Below are 19,220 nucleotides of genomic sequence, written 5' to 3' on the forward strand. Positions count from 1 at the left end.
TCACACCGATGTTACATGAGCAATGTTGCATCACTTTTAGGCATTTGCTGGAACTGACATTGCACTAGTGGTGCAACATCATTCCCACTCATCCTTCCCCCCTTCCACTCCTACTGATTGCTACCCAGTGTTAACATAGAGTTGTTATAAATGAATTCTAATGGAGGCTAGGTAATGGTGATCAAACTTTACCTGCCTCTTTACCAACTTACTGTGGGGTTTGTTTTAAGCCTCCAGTAGTAAGGAAGAGGCAGGGCTCCAGCGTGCTTCAAAACCACAGCTGCAGCATTACTGATTACAAAGTATTCCCTAGCAATAACCATGCACTCACAGCTTTGGAGGGTGGGCTCTAAGGAACCCTGCTGAGGTTCCTCTCCTCCCCAATTGGGTTGCCAACCTCCAGGTACTAGCTGAAGATCTGCTATTACTACTGATCTCTAGCTGATAGAGATCAGTTCACCTGGAGAAAATGGCCACTTTGACAAATGGACTCTATGGCATTGAAGCTCCTCCCCGCCCCAAATCCCACCCTCCTCAGGCTCCACCCAAAAAACCTCCCACCGGTGGCAAAGAGGGACCTGGCAACGCTACTCCCCAACCCTGACCTCCCCAGGTGCCACCCCCAAAATCTCTGGGAATTTCCCAGTGCAGAGTTGGCAACCCTCCTTCCTGGCTAGTTTAGGCTTCAGCCCTTCAGCTCATTCTGTGGTATTATCAGTATGCAATAGTAAGTCTGCCCAGTCTTTAAAGGTCATGCCAGTGTGCTTAAAGTGGGCATAGTGAAATGAGGCAAAAGAACGGAATGCCATCTTTTTTCCAAGATTTGTGTACAAATCAGAAAAAGGTTACATTCAAAATATGGGTGGGAGGAGACAGCCAAAATCCCGAATCGTGATTTTATTTACAGAATCATCCTGTTCAACTTTAGAGCTACCTTGAATGATGAATCAAGCTTTGCAGTCTTTATACCTAACAATTTACATATTATCTGGAAGTAAATCCTATTCAAATCAATGAGGCTTGCTTCTCAGTAATATAGTGGCGATAGGTGTATTAGCTACGATCCTGAGAAGAATTGCTCAGAATAAATGTTCATTTAAATCAATGGGCAGGGCCAGTGCTACCATTAGGCGAACTAGGCGATCACCTGGGGCGCAGACCTCAGAGGGATGCAGAACTGGCCTGAGGGGTACTTTTTTAAAAAAAGATTAGTTTGTTGGAAAAAATGCAACTGACAATTTATATTTTTTTATTTTAAGACAAGTACCACGACAGTGCTATGGAATATAATTAATTATAACGTCTTATAAAAAGTTTTGTGCTTTTATTTTTTCGGTAAGACATCTGTTTTTGAAAATTGGTTAGCAATGGGGGGGCACAAGAAGTTAGCCTTGGCTAGGGCACAAAAATGACTGGCACCATCCCTGTCAATGGGACATACTTCTAGGCAGATGTGTTCAGTACATAAATACCAAAACTAGTTAAACCATAAGGTTTTTAAAATCATTGCCCCCTATTAATGTTTTTAGTAAATAAAAATGTGGAGGCTGAAACACCTGAAAAACAAAAAGCATTTGCAGTCATTGAACAGGATGACCTAGAAAGTGGTTCATCCAGGCTGTACTGATCAGCAATGTTATAGTCATATATTGCCTGAGATGGTAATAAAAGTGGAGTAATCAGAATGCTATTTAAACCCAAGAGATTTTTCCCCCCTGCTCTGTGGCCTGAGGTACCATAGAGAAGGAACAGCTTCTGCTGAGTTTTAGAATACTGATATTAAAAGTTTAATGAAACAGCACTAGAACACCATGTACTGTGCCTCTGCTACTTGTCTGCTGCTTTTATGCCCTTTTCTTAATATGCATAGAAATAATAATAGTAGTCATTTAAGTGTTTTATGGCACAGCAGCAGATTGTCCATCAAAGGCACAGCTGAAAAGAAAACATGTAAATGTGATCCAACAGAGTCAAGAGGGATCAGCGAGCCCCAGAAAGAAAATGTTTTCTAGTGCTCTGCCACGTTCTTCAGATTTATTTATTGGTTCCAAACCCTCTCCCCTCAAAAAGCCCTTAACTCTACCTTTCTGGTAGGTATTTTCTATTGCCTTCCTTACTCTTTCTTCCGCGGTCATGTTTTTTTGTGTTCCATGTTCTGATTTACCAATCGGGGACAACATACAGGGTGTGATGCAGTCACAACACTGAGGTATGGTTATTTTCTGATTCCTCTGAGGGTGATGAAGCCCATTCTGTCAGGCAGTGTTTCCTATAAAGATCACATAGGCAGACCTTTGGGTTGTCAGCTCCATTCGGGAAAGTTCTTGGAGATTTGGGGACACTGACTGGAGAGAGGGGAATTTGAGGAAAGGTGGAAGCTCAGCAGGGATACAATGCTGTTGAATTGCTCCCCTGAAGCTGCCATTCTCTCCAGAGGGACGGATCTCGGTAGTCCAGAGATCAGTTGTAATTAGGGTTGCCAACCTCCAGGTAATTCAATACAATATACAACAGTAGGCTCAATACTAATCCAACAGTATCAAATATATTCAAAGCAACAATCCACAGACAAGGACTATACACATAAACAATGGTGCTGAGCAACAAAAGTGTACTATATACAATATTTACAACAAATAGTCACCACCAGATACATCCATCAAGCTATTCAGCTTACAGATACTAATAGTGTCCGTAGACTCAAAATTAAGTGCCCGGCTTCATCTGTTTCTTGAAATTCCCTTAAAAGGGTAATGCCAAATGTTGGAACCTCTAGGTAATAGCAGAAGATCTCCTGCTTTTACAACTGATCTCCAGCAGATAGGGATCAGTTCACCTGGAGAAAATGGCTGCTTTGCCAATTGGGGTCTATGGCATTGAAGTCCCTCTCCTCCCCAAACCCTGCCCTCCTCTGGCTCCGCACCCAAAATCTCCCGCCGATGGTGAAGAGGGACCTGGCAACCCTAGCTGTAATTCCAGGAAAACTCCATGCGCTAACTGGAAATTGGTAACCCTAAAATATCCCAGCCATTCCAAGATCACAAAATGAACACATTTGCAGCTCCTATATACCACTACCTGAAAAATAGCTGGAAGAGGGTGAAGAGGTTCTTGATTCTGATAGAGGTCCCTTTCATAAGGGCTCTTTAACCAGCTGTGTAGTTTGTGATCTTGAATGAATGAAGTTTTAGAGGCAGCCTAGACTGCTTACCCATGTCCCCACTTGTTGTGTTTTGTTTTTGATTTTTTGCTTAAAATCATCTTCCCCAAGGCTTTTTATCTCTGAATGAAAAGGTACAAGATATGTTTTCTTCCACAACAGGAGAAAACCATTTTGGGAGGCTGATTTTGAGGTGAAAAGGGCTGGTGGGGGAAGGTTAAACAGGCATTCTCTGCTAATCGTTCTTTGGCTGAGATTTACATGCAGCTTGGATTTAAGGAAATAATGGTGAAAAGGCAAAACTGTAAAATGTTAGGTGCTTCAGTTAGTTTCTTGTCTTTTGACAACAGTTAATTTTTGTAGCTTGAAGAACATTCATCTGAGATAATTGGTAACAATACCTGAGGATGCATAACAGCATTGCCAACCTCCAGGTGAAGCCTGGCGATCTCTCAGGATTACAACTGATGTCCAGACAGAGATCAGTTACCCTGGCTGCTTTGGAGAGTGTGGTTTTATACCCTTCTGAGGTCCCTCCCCTTCCCATGCCCCACTGTCCACCTGCTCCACCCCCAAATTTCCAGGAATTTCCCAACCCAGAGTTGGCAACCCAGTATCCATTGATGCTATCAACACTTAAACCAATCTGAGGGTAGGGGAAGTAGAAAGGGTTTCCATGAAACACCTGCCCAACCAAGTGGAAATAATAATTCAGGCTTAACTTTCCTTACTATACGGCAGATAATTACACCTGGAAATTGGGAGTGAGGAGGACATAGCAGTTTCCTTTGAAACTAGGGGAAATCAAAAGAATTTAACTTTGGATTGAATCATTCTCAGTATTCGAAGGTGGTTTGAATCAATAAAAATAAATATGTTTGAACACAACTGTGTTTTATTTAGAAATAGAAGCATAGGCAGGGACATCGGTAGAATGTGTTATATTTTTCCAGGTATGCAAGAATTAAAAAAAAAATATTCACTCTCAAGGGTAAATTAGACTCAGTAGGGTAAAGAATATTAAATGAGTTTTCAGTTTTTCCAATGCCCTTGATGTATTTGCAAGCTTTACAGAAATGTAGTTCAGTTTCCTTACTGTTTTAAAAAGAGAGTTTTATCTTACTACTTCACTCAGCTAAGTGTGAAGCCATTCTCTGGCAGAAGGGCAGGCTATGTCCACAGGAAGTATTTTACACTGAGGTAAGGCTTCATACTTAGCTGAGTAAAATTAAAGGATACAATCCAATATTTTTACCTAGCACCATATTTTTACTTTTGGTGTACTGGAGCTGGACTTACAAACCTCTTGATCAGTTTTTTACCCTGATTATCACCACTCTACCATGTACATGTCACAGAGCTACCATAAGGGTGTGGCATTTAAGATGGTAGTGCTGAAGTGCACAGAAGTCTACTAGGAAGTACAGAGGAAATGGCCTATGGTGTTGCGAGAGCATCACAAGCAAAGGAAGACTTCTTTTTTTCATTAAGAACTACAGTAAAAAGCTTTGTTATCCACCCTTCATGGGGACTGGGGATTGCTGGTTAATTGAGCATACTGGATATTCAAGCTTATTGCCCCACTCTTTCCCCAGTGACAGCCCCCACACCTGGCTTCTCCCAAAGCCATAGACTCATCCTATGCAGCAAACAAACAGCTTCCTAGGACCCCTCTGGCACAGCTGCCTCCCAACAGTTTGAGGCAAGCTGAGGGGAAAGGAGGCATCCAAGGATCTCATCAGCTAGCACTGCTGGCTGTCAGAAGCCCAGAAATGGCTGGGCGCAGTAAGCTGGCTGGCTGGAAAGGTTGGAGTGGGCATGCCCTCAAACCCAAAGATACAGGGCGCATGGCTGAGAAGGAGGAATTTGCCTTCTGGGTGATACTGGTTAACATTCTAGGCAATAAAGCGCCAGATAACATTTTTTTTACTGTGTTTATTTACAACAAAACTGTATAGGAATCCAGGACATAGCTTAGAATGTGCCAAGAAATATTGGATGACATTTATTTATTTCCAGTATTGTCTAAGTGGCTATCCCACCACTTAGGGTGGCCCATCTGGCACCAACCGGAGCCCAGGCCTTTTCCATCATGGCTCTGTGGAATGGGATCCCTGAAGAGATGAGCGGGGAGATCTTTAGGAGATCTTTAGGAGGTGCTGCAAGGCCTGCCTGTTAGCCAGGGCTTTTGAGGGAGTCTGAATTGACAGGCAACTTTTAACAGGCAACTTTTAAGGGGGGAGAGTGGGGAGAGATTTGGGGTTTGTTATTTTTGCTTTTAAACTGAACAGGTTTTTAACTATGATTGTAAACCACCTCGAACCATGAGGAAAGGTGGGATATAAATGTTTTAATAAATAAATACATGTTAATTCAGATCTAGTTACCCCATTTACTCAAAAGAAAGACTAGGTTTCCCCCCCCCCATATGTGCCATCAAGAAAAAGAGGGGGCCATCTTACATCTGCATACAAATAACATCAAGGGATTGGAGCACATTTCCTATGAGAAACACTAAAGAGTCTAGGACTTTTTATTTTGGAAAAAAGATGGCTAAGGGGGAACATGGTAGAAGTTTACAAAATTATGCATGAAGTGGCATCTAATGAAACCGATTGGCAATACGTACAGGACAGACAAAAGGAAATACTTCTTTACTCAATTAAATTGTGGACTCCAATGTCAGCATGGGTAGTGATGCACACAGATGGTTTTAAAAGAGGGTTATACGGATTTACGGAGGATAGGTCCATCACTGGCTATTACCTATGGTGAGTACAAGGGCTTTCCATTTTCAGAGGCAGTAAAGCCAGTAGTTGGAAGTAACGTCAGGTGAAGGAGCTGGCTGTGTGTCCTACTGTTATCCCTCCAGGGCAACTGGTTAACTAATACGTAAGATGGACCACTGGTCTGATCCTGCAGGGCTCTTTTGTTCTATATAACTTTTTAAAGAGTGATCATCTTATTACATTCAGGGTCATTTTTCTTTCGGATAAAACAGGATCTACTGACGAAAAAGCAGTGAGCCTGTTGCTGAATCACAGTCCTGCAAAACGGATGTAAAACTGCCATAATACTGGAAAATACAGTAAAATAATACAGCACTACTGAGAATGTATTTTAATGTGTTCCGTAGGTGAAATTATTCTTAGCTTCTGTCTTTCACAGGCACAAATTTATTTGCCAGACATGTATATGTTTAAAGAAAAATGTGAAATTGCTGACCATTTCTAAAGTGTTTTCTTTCCCTCTTTCTCTCTCTCTTCCAGTTTGTTCTCAGTTTTCAAGAGGAGTTTTTGCTATTTTTGGATTTTACGACAAGAAGTCTGTAAATACTATAACTTCGTTTTGTGGAACCCTTCACGTCTCCTTCATAACACCCAGCTTCCCAACAGATGGAACGCACCCATTCGTCATCCAGATGAGGCCCGACCTCAAGGGAGCACTTCTGAGTTTGATTGAGTATTACCAATGGAACAAATTTGCGTATCTCTACGACAGTGACAGGGGTAAGGTGTTCTTTATGACATTTTATTTTATTTTGCACCACAGTAACCTATCTGAAAGCAGCATTTCCATGCAGGCATAAACATTTTTGTATGTTCAAGAACGGGATAGTTAAGGAATGGGGAGAAGGAACGGCGGCATCTTCTTGAACAGGGAGCACAGCATACCAAAGAGCAAAAAAAAATATTTTTTTTCAATGTGTGTTGATTTTTACTATGTACTTTTCCCTTTAAGATGATGGTCAGATATTCTGGGGCAGCACACAAAAAAGTTTCTTAGGGCTCGGCTCTGTTTGCACCTGTGGAAGAATGCATGGGTGCCTGTGTTGTGGTAAAATGGTGGGGGTGATAGTGAAGGCAGGCTGACTAAATGTCTTCTGGGTGGTTGCTCTGATTGGTGCATTCTTTGGTGGAGTCCAAACTCCATGAATAGAGACCACAAAAAGAGAGGGTCAAGTTGCAGAAGAAATGAACGTATGGGTGGAGGGTAAATGTACTGAAGGTCTGAGAACATCTGATTGTGAAATTAGCTTTGGAAGATCTAGGTATTTTTCAAATGTTTGTCAGTGAAGTTCCTGAAGTGGAATGGATTTGTGTGTGTGTGTGTGTGTGTGTGTGTGTGTGTGTGTGCTGTCAAGTCACAGCTGATTTATGGTGACTTTGTAGGGTTTTCAAGGCAGGAAAAGTTTGGAGGTGGTTTGCCATTGCCTACCTTCGTGTGGGCTGAGAGAGTTCTGAGAGAACTGTGACTGGGCCAAGGTCAGCCAGCAAGCTTCATGTGGAAGAGTGGGGAATCAAACATAGTTTTCGAGATTAGAGTCCTCCACTCTTAACCGCGCTGGCTCTCCTAATGGATTTAAGAGGGTTGCCTTTGGCCCACTTTAGCCTTGCACTCCACTGGTAATGTTGGGCACCTTGCATGTGTCTGTGCTCCACTGATTTCCCTTCTGACACATGGATATTGTGTTGTAGGAGCAAATGTGTGTACAAATGAGCCCTTCAGTATTGGGGGAAGGCACTCAGATCCTACTTATGCATTTTACTCAGTTTGTAGCCTTATTCACTTGTCTCCCTCAGCTCTATGCCCAACAAATGCCTCTTAAGAACTTGCAAGGTGGGGAACATCTCCCCCTTATAGTTTGTCCATTACATCTAGTTAATACTTGCCTGATTGGAAGAGTTTCCATAGTTGAAACTCAACTGGAGCAGTAGGAAAATGTCTGGGTGGGTAGCTGTGGAAGTAGCAGCATAGCAGGGTACAGGAAATTCCATTTAAAAAAATGGAAGCTTGGCTTCATCCACATTTCTGCTATTTTTGTTATTCTCTCTTTAGTTACTTAAAGTGGTTAAGGGTAACAGGGATGGCCAACGTCTTCAGCATTAGGGCTGAATCCTGCCAAACCAGGCTTCTTGGGACTGGCCTTCCTCCAACCCTGATGCCACTGCTCCATCCTCCACAGATTGGCTGGGAGTGACTGGCCCTACCTGCAGTAGTCCTATCTAGTGAGGAAGATTGTCCAAGGCCTTGAGGCAGTGGTAGCTAGGGGTGTGTGTTCAGCTAAAGCCAAATGAAAAAAATCCCTGAAAAATAACTTTTCAGTATTGTGAGGGGGGGGGCTTTACTGGTAAAAAAAATTGGCAGCAATTAAAGGGAGCCAAAAAGGTGGACCCTGAATAATGATGATCCCCCCAAGCATTATTCAGGGCCACTTTGGCCCTGCCACCATTTTTTCTCTCCTTCCTCCCCCCCCTTACTTACTTGAGTCAGATCCATGCAGCTTGCTGGCTCCAAACTCCACATGGAGGTTGGAGCCGGCAAGCAGCAATGCTAGGGCATTCAGAGTCATGCTCCCTGCCAGCTCTGAACTCCACATAGAGGTCGGAGCGGCAAGCAGTGTGGATCTGATCCCCCCCCCCAAAAAAAAGTTTAGATCCACACTGCCTGCCAGCTCCCAGCTCTACTTGGAGATCAGAGCTGGCAAGCATCGCGGATCTGAATACACCAGCAGCAAACTCCATGCGGAGATGGAGCCAGCAAGTAGTGTCACTTTGAAGCCCCGTCCCCCCAGTATTCAGAGCCGTGCTGCTTGCTGGCTCCCAACTCCACGCAGAGGTCAGACCCAGCATGGATCTGAACCCCCTGCATTCCAATCCATGCTGCCTGCTGGCTCCCAACTCCATCTGAACACCTGTATTTTTTGAGTTCAGGGTTTTGCTTTGTTTGTTTGTGTTTTTGGTATTTTTCGAGTTCAAGTATAATAAACCTGAAAATTATTGAATTTTTCAAAAAAGCGGAATCCATTATATTCAGCTTTTTGATTTTTTTTGAAAAATCTTTGGTTGATTAACCTCAACCCAACACCCCAAAACACAAAAAAGAAAGGAAGAAAGAAAAAGCTGCACAGCCCTAGTGGTAGCAGCAGATGGCAGCAAAGAGGACTTGCATTTATTTTTCCTTCTTATGAAATGTCCTTGGGTCAAACAATTTCTTTAAAATCTCCCCTATGTTCCACTGCTCAGTATTCAAAAAGTGTGGTAGGTTTGCCAGTAGCATTGCCAGGTCCCCCCTGGTCACTGGACTCCAGAAGTGACTGGTTGTTGAGGGTACCTGCCAACCTTACATACACATGAAAAACATTGCCTCAGAAGTGATTGTCCATGTGGATTTTCCAGGAAATGAGCAAAAAACAACAGAATATAACTCACTACATAGGATCTCCCCCCCCCCCAATATGCACAAAATCTTTTATCAGTGGTGCCTAAAACGCTCCTGTGGAGGGAAATATTATGTTAGAGTCCGTCCTTTTATGGGCAGTAGGAACTCCAGGACAGTTGTCAGCAAAGGCCCCCCATGCTCAGTTGTCTTTTGGGGGGCAAGGGTTAAGTGCCAGTTATAAGTAATTTCATCTTCTTCCCCCAGTCTATATTCCCCCAGACTCCAGGTTTATTGTTGCAATTTCCTCCCTCCCTCCTCCTTTCCCTTTCTTTCTCTACACAGGCCCAGAATACTACTGACCGAATCATATTGCTTTATATTTACTCCTGGGGAAACAACTAACATAGTTTTCATAAATTAAAAGGGCTCAAAGCAAACCCATGCCTTCAAGAAAACTTTCATTGCAATGTAAACCCTGTAGAAAGGCAGACATAGCAGTTATATAATATCCTGCTTTTGAAACTTCTCCATCCCTTAAACCACCACAGAACTAAGCTATATTCCTACTTTATGTACTTCCCAAGTATTTAAAGTTAATGCAATGTAAAGTGTGTGAAAGAATGACACATAAAGAAAGATGCTAGCATAGAGTTTCCAATGATTGCTATAGAATAAGGTTGCCAACTCCACGCTGGTAATTTCCAGGAGATTTGGGGTTGGAGCCTGGGGCGGGACCTCAGCAGAATATAATGCCATAAAGTCCACTCTCCAAAGCAGCCATTTTCTTCGAGGAAACTGATCCCTGACACCTGGACATCGATTGTAATACCAGGAGATCTCCAGGCCCCAACTGGGGGTTGGCAACACTACCAGAAAGGTGTGACAGCCTTAAAAAAAAAATTTTTTTTCTTCTACCAATGCTCCCAGGTAGGGCTGTGCAGATCAATAAACCCAAACTGAAAATAAACCCGAAATTAGCCATTTCGGCAATATTCAGGTTTCGTTTTGGCCCAATACCAAAACCTGGGAATCTGCCCGAAGGCAAATATGCATTTCCTGAAAAACTGAATAGATAATTCAGGTTTTTCAGGGTTTGGCTATTTGCCCTTGCTCAGATGCACAGCTCTGTGCCTTCTCCCATTTTTCTATCTTTGACTGGTTTTGTTAGGACTCCATAGTTGGGGCCCTTTTAAGGTAAGAGTTGTGTAATTGGAGCCAACCCTATCTCCTGCTGGTACTTTCCCCCACTCCATTCCTCTCTTTAGAGAAGGGGGTGATGCAAAGGGGAAATCAGTGGTGGGGAGGCAGGGTTGTCAGGTCCCGCTTTGCAACCGGCAGGAGGTTTTTGGGGCAGAGCCTGAGGAGGGCGGGGTTTGGGGAAGGCAAGGACTTCAATGCCATAGAGTCCAATTGCCAAAGTGGCCATTTTCTCCAGGTGAACTTATCTCTATTGGCTGGAGATCAGTTGTAATAGCAGGAGATCTCCAGCTAGTACCTGGAGGTTGACAACCCGATGGGGAGGTGGTCTTCGAAAATATTATTTCTGAAACTATTAAGCACAATTAAGAATGCTATCCTAAGCAGAGCTGTGCTTAGAAGGGTGTAACTCTGCTTAGGTTTGCAATGTTAGTAACTTGTATTGTGACTTTAAACAGCTCCATAGGCCTAAAAACAAGTTTTTTTTTTTAAAGGACACAGAAAATTCTCAGGCTTCTTTACCAGTTTTAAGGTTTTGTCCAGTTCCAGGCAAAGTTCCCTATGTGAGAGCACACAGCACTTGGCCCATCCTCTTTATGTGCCTTCAGCAAGCGTCACTTTCTATATGCTTTCTGCTGTTAAATTTCTGCTGTTGTCTACTGTTTTTTATTATGCACTGTTTCATTGCTTTATTCTGCTTAATTAATTTTAGTGTTTGTTCATACTATGATTTTATGGCATTTTTAATTATGTTGAAGGCTGCCTTGGAAAAATATTTTGGAAGGCATAAATGAGAAATAACATAGAAGCAGAAGGCAGGTTTTTCCCTATAACTTTGATCTTGTCTTAACTTTAACTGTTGGAGGTAGTAATCAGGTTTTTTTGGGAGAAGTATAATTGTAGAGGTTCCAATATTCAGATTTCCCACCCACCCCAATAAAACATCACCCCCTCTAATATTTTACATCATTGCCTCAATTCAGTAATTTTCTTCAAAAAGACTGCTGTTATCACCAGATCATATCATAATCGGTATGGGTTTTTGCCCAGATTTTTTTGGGGGGGAATCCGAAAAAAATTCGGCCTCATTACAGCCTATGGGGAATCTATCCAGGGCTCTATGGGCTGTTTTTTAAAGGCAGAGGCACCAAATTTCAGCATAGCTTCTTCTGACTCTCCTTAGGAGAACCCGCAAGTTTGATAAAGATTAGGTCAGGTTACTATAATCAACAAGAAAAATAGATCAAAACAGATTGTGAGAAACCTGGATTAAGACTTTTTAAACTGTGGGAGGACAGCATTTTATCCTCAAAGTGTATGGGGGGGATACTTCTGTTTGCCTTCAGAAGCCAAAGTGGATTAAAGAGCCTGTATGAAAGAGACCTGTGTTGCTTAGATGATAACTTCAGAACAAAATTTGAAACATGCTGAGGGGAGTGAGTAGTTAAAGATATCTTGCAAAGTTCCAATTAAAGGGGGGGAAGGGAGTTGAGTGATAATCCTGCTCAAGCCTCAGCTGAATATAATTCCATAGAGTTAAGGCTGTCATTTTCCCACTGGGACTCTGATTTCCTGCCACTTCTCCTGCAGCAAGTGGGAGAAAAATATATTTTTAAAAAATTTCCATCAAGCAATGGCATGATGTTGCTTTAGGGGAAAACCTGGTGATCATCTGCACAGTAAAGCCTGGAATTTGAGGGCCAAGCAGGAAGAGACAAAGGAACCAACAGCCACAACCCCTGCCCCAGTGGAAGTGCATGCCAGCTGCATTCAGCCACCAACATCCACAACCCCATCCCAATTGAAGTTCAGCCTGTCACCCGGTTAATTAGGGTGTGACAAGGCTTTAAGATCCTGTTAGACCTGTTGGGAAGGAGATAAAGGGGCAGGGCCACAAAGTCTATATTCCGCAATCCTGCTTCATTCCCAATTAGGAGTGTGCATATCGATATACCAAAAAAACCAAACCAAACCAACAACGAGAAACACTTTTCGGTATTTTGGGTGTGTGTTTTTTAAGCGGTATGGGGAAAAGGTGGCAATAAAGGGAGCTGAAAAAGTGGATCTTGAATAATGCTGATTTTGCTTCGGCATTATTTGGGCCATTTAGGTCCACCGTCCCTCCCTCCCCTCTTCCCTCCCCCTTACTTACCTGCCTCTGACAGAAATCTACCCCCCCACACACACTGCTTCTCTGGGCTCCAGAGAAGTGTGTGTGTGTGGGGGGGGGGGGTGGATTGCTTTCAGATCTGCCCCACTGGCTTTTTGTGGGGTCCAGAGAAGGCCAGCCGGGCAGATCTGAAAGATTTGGGGGTTTTACGGTATTTTTCAGCTTTGGGTTTATTATCCTGATTTTAAAAAAATATATATCCGTTTTTTCTGGATTTTTCAAACATTTCCAGGTTTCATAAACCCAAAGCCAAAAAAAAAAAACCAAGAAAGAAACTGGTGCACACCCCTCTTCCCAATAAGCCAGGGTTCTGAACCTGCAGGAGGGGCCTGGAGATCTCCTGGTATTACAGTTCATCTTCAGACTATAGAAAAAATGGATGATTTGGAGGAAGGACTCTATGGGGTATTCTTCACGGAGATTTGCTGCTGTTTCGATGCTGATTTGCGTCGGAGGCAAATTTTGGTTATTCACTCCAGATCCGTGTTTTCCCCCACTGAGCAAAATAAGCCGGGTTAAAAGAGAGGCAATCCAAACCACTTCTGAGCTGTACTTTCCAGTAGAAGAGCGTTTTGTTGCTCGGATGCCCATGAAAAAATGTTTGCTTCGCTCCCCGGGACGTCTCCTTTCTCCTCCCCCAAGAACGGTGATTGGCTGGGGGAGTTGCCACTCTAATAGCATCTCACCGGCAGGAGGGAGACCCAGAGCAGACTGGCTGCCCCTCTTCTGAAGGGTGATGGGGGTTTTGGCTTGGATTTGCCGCTCTCAGGATACCCCCCCCCAACACATACACACATAGGATCGCACCAGCTGGAGGGAGACCCAGAGCAGACTGGCAGCCTCTCTTCTGAAGGGTGATGGGAGTTTTGGCTTGGATTTGCCGCTCGCAGAATGCCCCCCCCAACACACACACACACATAGGATCGCACCTGCTGGAGGGAGACCCAGAGCAGACTGGCAGCCTCTCTTCTGAAGGGTGATGGGGGTTTTGGCTTGGATTTGCTGCTCTCAGGACAACCCCCCAACACACACACACATAGGATTGCACCAGCTGGAGGGAGACCCAGAGCAGACTGGCTTCCTCTCTTAAGAAGGGTGATGGGAGTTTTGGCTTGGATGTGCTGCTCTCAGGATGCCCCCCCAAAAAACACACACACACACAGGATCATGGGAAGAGTGGGCGGGATTAGGCGGATTTGTAGCAGTGAGTCATGAGCGGCAGCAGACGTAAGCAGCGCAGAGAAGTGCGCAGTTTCTCCCGTGAAAAATTGAAAATGCCTCAGGATGGGGGGAGAATCTGCGCTGCCATGAAAAAGCTATTTAAATTGGTTTATTGTTTGCTCCGATTCGAAACTGAAGCAAAATCCACCGTGAAGAATACCCCTATTATGGCATTACACCCTGGTCCCTCCACTACCTAAGCCCAGCCCTCCCCAGGCTTCACCCCCAAAATCTCCAGATATTTCACAACCTAGAGTAGGCAACCCATTCATCAATGACCTGGAGTTGGGGTTGAACAGTGAAGTAGCCAGGTTTGCAGATGACACCAAATGATTTAGGGTGGTTAAAAAAAAATCGGACTGTGAAGAGCTCTAGAAGGATCTCTACATACTGGAAGAATGGGCATTAAAATGGCAAATGAGATTCAATGTGAGCAAGTGATGCATATTGGGGCAAAAAATCCCAAATTCACATATACACTGTTGGGATCTGTGCTGGCAGCTACAGACCGAGAAAGGGATCTTGGGGTGGTAGTGGATACTGGATAGCTCAATGAAGATGCCAACCCAGTGTGCGGCTGCTGTAAAAAAGGCAAATTCCATGCTGGCCATAATTAGATGACGAATAGAGAATAAAACTGCTGATATCATACTGCCCTTGAACAAATCTATGGTGAGACCACACTTGGAATACTGTGTACAGTTCTGGTCACCGCACCTAAAAAAGGATATTACAGAGCTTGAGAAAATGCAGAAAAGAGCAACCAAAATGATTAGGGGACTAGAGCAACTGTCCTATGGGGAGCGGTTAAGACACGTAGGGCTGTTTAGCTTGGAAAGAAGGCGGCTAAGGGGTGACATGTTAGAGGTCTATAAAATTATGCATGGTTTGGAGAGATTGAACAGGGAGAAGTTTTTCTCCCTCTCCCATAATACTAGAACGTGAGGTCATCTGTTGAAGCTGGAGGGTGACAGATTCAAAACAGATAAAAGGAAGTATTTTTTCACACAACGCATAGTTATATTGTGGAACTCCCTGCCCCGGGATGTGGTGATGGCTGCCAACTTGGAAGGCTTTAAAAGGGGAGTGGACATATTCATGGAGCTATTGGTATTCATGGTGGACATATTCATGGAGCTAATGGGTATTCATGGCTATTGGTTAAAATGGATATTAGTCATGCTGCATGCCTATTATCTCTAGTATCAGAGGAGCATGCCTATTATATTAGGTGCTGTGGAACACAAGCAGGATGGTGCTGCTGCAGTCATCTTGTTTGTGGCTTCCTAGAGGCACCTGGTTGGCCACTGTGTGAACAAGCTGGACTTTATGGGCCTTGGTCTGATCCAGTGTGTGTTGTGTGTGTTAAGTGCCATCAAGTCGCTTCTGACTAATGGCGACCCTATGAATGAAAGTCCTCCAAAATGTCCTATCTTTGACAGCCTTGCTCAGATCTTGCAAATTGAAGGCTGTGGCTTCCTTTATTGAGTCAATCCATCTTTTGTTGGGTCTTCCTCTTTTCCTGCTGCCCTCAACTTTTCCTAGCATGACTGTCTTTTCCAGTGACTCTTGTCTCATGACGTGACCAAAATACGATAGCATCAGTTTAGTCATTTTAGCTTCTAGGGTCAGTTCAGGCTTGATTTGATCTATAACCCACTGATCCAGTAGGGAGCAATATAATAGTGAGCAGGAGGGAATTACAAAGCGAGGCACCCAACCACCACCACAAATTGCTTTTCATCTTTTCATGGCTGATATTTTGCTAGCTAACAAGTTACTGAGTTATTGTAGAAATAAATTAAGCTTTTGCAGTAACTTAAGGAATAGGAATATTCATGTGGATAAGTTGGTGGACAGATAGAAACTTTGTGTTTAATTTATATATTATAATTATAATTGTTTTAATTCTAATTAAACAAACAAACATATCAATCTAGGAATGAGTCTTTATTGTCTGTTTCTATCTTACCAGGTTTATCAACGTTACAAGCAGTGTTGGATACAGCTGCTGAAAAGAAGTGGCAAGTAACCGCTATAAATGTGGGGAACATTAACAATGACAAAAAAGATGAAACATACCGCTCATTGTTTCAAGATCTGGAGGTAAAAAAGGAACGGCGAGTCATTCTCGACTGTGAACGGGACAAAGTCAACGACATTGTAGACCAGGTTTGCTCACCTCTATTTCTCATTGTCTAGCGATGTAAGCATATGTGTGAAAGACGACCTCATGACCTGCTGATTTAGCTGCAGGTGTTCTTAGCCACATTGGCAATCAATTATATTTTCTTTTGCATACTTTGGCAATAATCAGAATATTCTAGTATTACAGAAAGTTTAGTTGATCAAATGAAACCCTAATTTCTGTTCGTTGCAATGAAATATCCTCTATGCTTTATGCTAGTTGAATTAACCGTGGCTTGGATATAAAGCACCACTTGTTAAAGATGGATGGCATTTTAGTTTTAGAAGTTTTTTAGAAAAGTATATGCCACCTTTCCCCAAAAAATAAAATCAGTAAAATCAGTATATCATAAAATATTAGTTTAAAATATACTAGTAAAACAATCCAGTAATAAGAACAAAAAAAGAAATTATCAGAGTTTCACCTAATGCTTAAGAACATAAGAAAAGCCATGATGGATCAGAGGAAGGCCCATTAAGTCCAGCAGTCTGTTCACACATTAGCCAACCAAGTGCCTCTAGGAAGCCCACAAGCAAGACACCAGTGATGGTGTTGCTAGGATCTATATGAGAGCAAAGTTGAAGTAGTGAGCTGTGGCTCCTGAAAGCTCATACCCTGTCAGAAATTTTGTTCCTTGATCATAGTATCCTTTCTTGAAGTATTCTACTATTCTAGTATCTTTTCTTGAACAGGTTAGCAGTGGGATAACATATGAATGATGCCAGAAGGTTTTTCAAGTACACAGTGCAGATGAGTTTTAAAAAAGAGTGAGAATCAATGTCCTTTGTATATGTGTCATTCTGTAGTGTAAGAACACAAAACTCAAGACTGTGGATAATGCTCATTTCACTGACCAGTCAGTGATACTAATTCTTAAGATAATGGCTATGATCCTCAGGTCTGGAATTTCACATCCACTGTTGTTACCCATGGGGCAAGATAGTGATTGGCTACAAAGATACAGCTGATTTGGATGATCACACTGTTAGTTGATGCTGGGGAAGAGAATCTATATATTTTCTCACTGCAGAATCTTTCTAAAGAACCCCACTGTGTGCATAAAGTTGCACATGCACGGCTTTGCTTATTTTCATTACCTGGAAATTAAGTTAGGTGGAACTTAGGTCCCCTATCAATATTACATCTATATGGCACAGCCCTAAATGCTTAAGGCTGTTTAGTATAGGAAAAACAAGTGAATAAGGGGAGACAGAGGTCTATAATATTTTGCATGGTGTGGAAAGAATGCAATGAATTAATTCACTGATTAATTAATTAGCACGTTTACAGTCCAGTAACTGATTAACCATACATATTTGTAAGTGTATCTTTTCCCAATAAAGTGAATTATATTTTCTGTTGTAGGTTATTACAATTGGTAAACATGTAAAAGGATACCACTACATCATTGCAAACTTGGTAAGTGTTCAATGCTAGAACCTGTATATCACTGTGTAGCTTCCACTTTATCCACATTTGCAAAGCCCTGAGGGGCAGGTTGCAACGAGAAGCCAAAAGGCTGACTTCCAGGAGTGAATATCCAAGCAGGGATGAGAAGGAGGCAGCAACCAACATGGTGGTGGTATTGTCAACCTAATGATGGCACCACAGCTACAAAGAAGGAGCTCCGAGATCTCATGGAACTTCTATGCAAGGTCTCCTCTGGAAACAGCAATGCTTGAAAGTCTTGTGGACTTCCTTCACAGAATTTCAAGTCTGTTAAGGCTACTCCAGCTTATTTAATACAGACCACAAGGTGGGTGTCTTTTTGGGCTCCAACTCCAAATGTCTAGGAACTTCCCAAGCTGGAGCTGGAAACCCTATCTAAAAAAGAAATTGGCATAGCCCCTTAATACATAAAACTGAATGGCAAGAATGAGGACCGCTACAAAGATTTCAGTCCAAAGAAAATAATTCTTTATTGTATTTTAACAGATCTTGTTTATTTCATTGTTGGTGTTTAGAAGTGTTTCCAAGTAGGGAGACTAGTCTGTCACTGGGATGACTTGACCACTTTATACTGAAGGAGAAAAAGAGAGGAAAGAAAGATGGAGGGGAAAGCAGAGCACGGGCTGTAAGAAAGACAAATTAATAAAACCTTGTGTTAAAAATTCTGCCTTGCCTGCATCAACCTACAAAAGTCCTTGTTTTATTTTTCAAGATCAAAAGCATTTGTTGGCATAGCTTGCTCTCTTGTCTTATTAAGAAGTGACAGAAAAGGTGAATAACTGCCCAACTGACAGATGTTCTCCGTACACAGGGATTTACAGATGGAGATCTATCAAAAATACAGTTTGGAGGAGCCAATGTATCAGGATTTCAGATAGTGGACTATGATGATCCCTTGGTGTCCAAATTTATACAGCGCTGGTCAACCTTGGAAGAAAAAGAATATCCAGGAGCACACACCAGTACAATCAAGGTACACTGTGTTGCATGTACACTACAAAAAGAGAAACTGTGGGAACTGATATAGTAAAATCCATGATGAATACTATGGTACTTTAAAGATTAACAAATATATTGTGTGGCAGACGTTTTGGGGTACTACAGCATGAATTGTTATCCTCATTTGACAGGTGTGGGGGAGTACCGAGAAAAATGGTTGTGATCAGTGGGGCCAGAAGTCAGTGAAATGCAAGAGTAGCAGTAGTTTGTTCCTATTTTTATGAAGAGTTCCAAAGCATACAAGAGAAAAAAACAACAGCTGGTTAGGCTGCCAGAATTGGGCTGAAATGGGATGGCAGCCCCACGGCAGAGTGGTCAGTGCAACCAGCGTATACTGCACCAGGAATATCATCCTTCAGAGTCTCTTCTGTCGCGGTTCGGGCCGTTAAGTGCCTACATTCTTAGAAAGGACCCCTTCCTGAGAAGGGATATGTTATCTTATTCAGCGAGACACCACTAGACCGGAATCAACGGTTCCTAGAAACTTGTTATTGCTTCTAGGACATCTCTTGAACACGCCAATAAATTTATAATAATGGACAAGAGTAGAAGTATATAAAAAAACACATTTATTTACATTATATAATATATGCTTTTTGGTTGCAAAGCCTTAAAATCATATAAGGATAGACATCATTAGTCTTAAACATGTTTATGTAGCAAGTAATCATTCA

At 42.6% G+C, this 19,220-nt stretch overlaps 1 protein-coding gene across 6 annotated transcripts in view; it reads left to right on the top strand.

The window, feature by feature from the left end:
- Positions 1 to 19,220, top strand: part of GRIA2 (glutamate ionotropic receptor AMPA type subunit 2) — a 102,801-nt gene that overhangs the window by 51,264 nt on the left and 32,317 nt on the right. For all 6 annotated transcript variants that reach the window (XR_008933511.1, XM_056855699.1, XM_056855695.1 and 3 more), the window contains exons 3-6: positions 6,430 to 6,669; positions 15,886 to 16,082; positions 17,464 to 17,517; positions 18,359 to 18,520. Coding sequence is in view for 5 of the 6 variants with exons in the window: in XM_056855699.1 (XP_056711677.1) it covers positions 6,430 to 6,669; positions 15,886 to 16,082; positions 17,464 to 17,517; positions 18,359 to 18,520 (653 nt within the window). In the remaining variant the exon portion in view is untranslated. The remainder of the gene's footprint in view (positions 1 to 6,429; positions 6,670 to 15,885; positions 16,083 to 17,463; positions 17,518 to 18,358; positions 18,521 to 19,220) is intronic.

This window comes from Euleptes europaea, chromosome 9, assembly GCF_029931775.1.
Source record: "Euleptes europaea isolate rEulEur1 chromosome 9, rEulEur1.hap1, whole genome shotgun sequence".
NCBI classification, from domain to species: Eukaryota; Metazoa; Chordata; class Lepidosauria; order Squamata; family Sphaerodactylidae; genus Euleptes; species Euleptes europaea.